The sequence below is a fragment of the Austrofundulus limnaeus genome, unplaced genomic scaffold (genome assembly GCF_001266775.1).
Source record: "Austrofundulus limnaeus strain Quisiro unplaced genomic scaffold, Austrofundulus_limnaeus-1.0 Scaffold53, whole genome shotgun sequence".
NCBI lineage: Eukaryota > Metazoa > Chordata > Actinopteri > Cyprinodontiformes > Rivulidae > Austrofundulus > Austrofundulus limnaeus.
In genome coordinates this window covers 1,115,272-1,116,619 of record NW_013952455.1, presented here as the reverse complement: position 1 = coordinate 1,116,619, position 1,348 = coordinate 1,115,272, and the positions used below count along the sequence as shown (strand labels likewise).

Genomic DNA, 1,348 nt, shown 5'->3' with positions numbered 1-1,348 from the left:
TTCTTGTTCCAAAAACATGGGCATAGCTACTTGCTAATAAACACTGATACTTCAGTGTGTAAGTTTATACTGAATGAAGAAAACTTAAAGTGTTGGAAGTAGCTATAATTTGACTTATAAAAGAGTTTGGATGCATTTCTTATTATTCAGTTTGCTTTTATTTAAACAAGCATTTTCAATAATCTGGAGGATTATCTTTTATAAATTTAAAGTTTTATATTTTAAATTTTCAAATCTAACAGAACTAATCAGAATTGGCAGGTCAAACTCTTTTTTTTTACTTTGAAATTCAGTTAAACTTTCATAGTTTAATTGTTTCAAACAACAGCTAAAAAGCCAAACATCACAGTACAAAGTCACATCTCGTACAGATACAGAGTCAAAGTTTTCACAGACAGAGAAAAACAGCAAGGACGTCCTGACATCTGTGCATGAGGAAACTATAAATTATTAACAGGGGTTAAAAAGAAATAATTGATCTTACCATAAAGGAGGTAGCCACAGGTTATGGCTACATTTAGTTTGACGAGATTAGGGTCACCCCTGTGGAGCAGCAAAAGACAAAGGTTAAAGGTAATTCCAGCTCAAATGGATCATTATCAGTCAGAGTTGTTTACTTTTACAGACTAAGATGATTTATATGTTTCTTAGTTCACAAATCTATTTCTGAAAACAACTCAGACTCAGTACATTAATGCAAGAACCATAAAAAACTGTCCTTCATTAGACGATGCCTCTAAATGATAAGGACCAACGACTGGCTCCGGTGACCATTAGGCGTCCTTGCAAAGAACATCTGTTTAAAGTAACAACGTGTATCTGATCCTGCTATTACTCTCAGGTATCGTGTAGCAAACGACCAGCTGATGGTTGATGTAACAAGACCTTGCAGCGCACAGACATACACACCATAAACCCAAGACAAACTGACCGACCTGTTCTTAATGGCACACACACAAGTGACTCTTTTTCATTATGAACTTTGACCTCACCATGAGTAACCTCTGACCCTCTGCTCATTCTAGCATGGGTTCCTCTTTTCACTGAATGAACCTCACTATGAAGTTTAAAAGAAAAGAAATAGGTCCGTCAGAACTTGGACAGTCTTTGCAGCAGGAGTCCCCAAACTTTTTCCTTTGAGGGCCACATAATGTTTCCTTTCTCTGACGGGGGGCCGGGTCACTTTGTAACAGAAAAAGTGTGACAGTCGCAGGGGTGYCTTAACATAAACATTWATTGTTTTCCAGAAACCAGGAAATAAATAAATAATAATACTATTAATGTAATAATCAACAGTATTTATGAAATTAACTAGATACCGCATAGCGGTAACATAATGACCCCCACA

At 36.3% G+C, this 1,348-nt stretch overlaps 1 protein-coding gene across 4 annotated transcripts in view; it reads right to left on the bottom strand.

Annotated features, from left to right (window-relative positions):
* The window catches only part of tlcd4b (TLC domain containing 4b), a 28,000-nt gene that overhangs the window by 3,811 nt on the left and 22,841 nt on the right, over positions 1 to 1,348 (bottom strand). For all 4 annotated transcript variants that reach the window (XM_014008841.1, XM_014008840.1, XM_014008838.1 and 1 more), the window contains one exon: positions 485 to 543. In XM_014008841.1, coding sequence (XP_013864295.1) covers positions 485 to 543 — 59 coding nt within the window. The remainder of the gene's footprint in view (positions 1 to 484; positions 544 to 1,348) is intronic.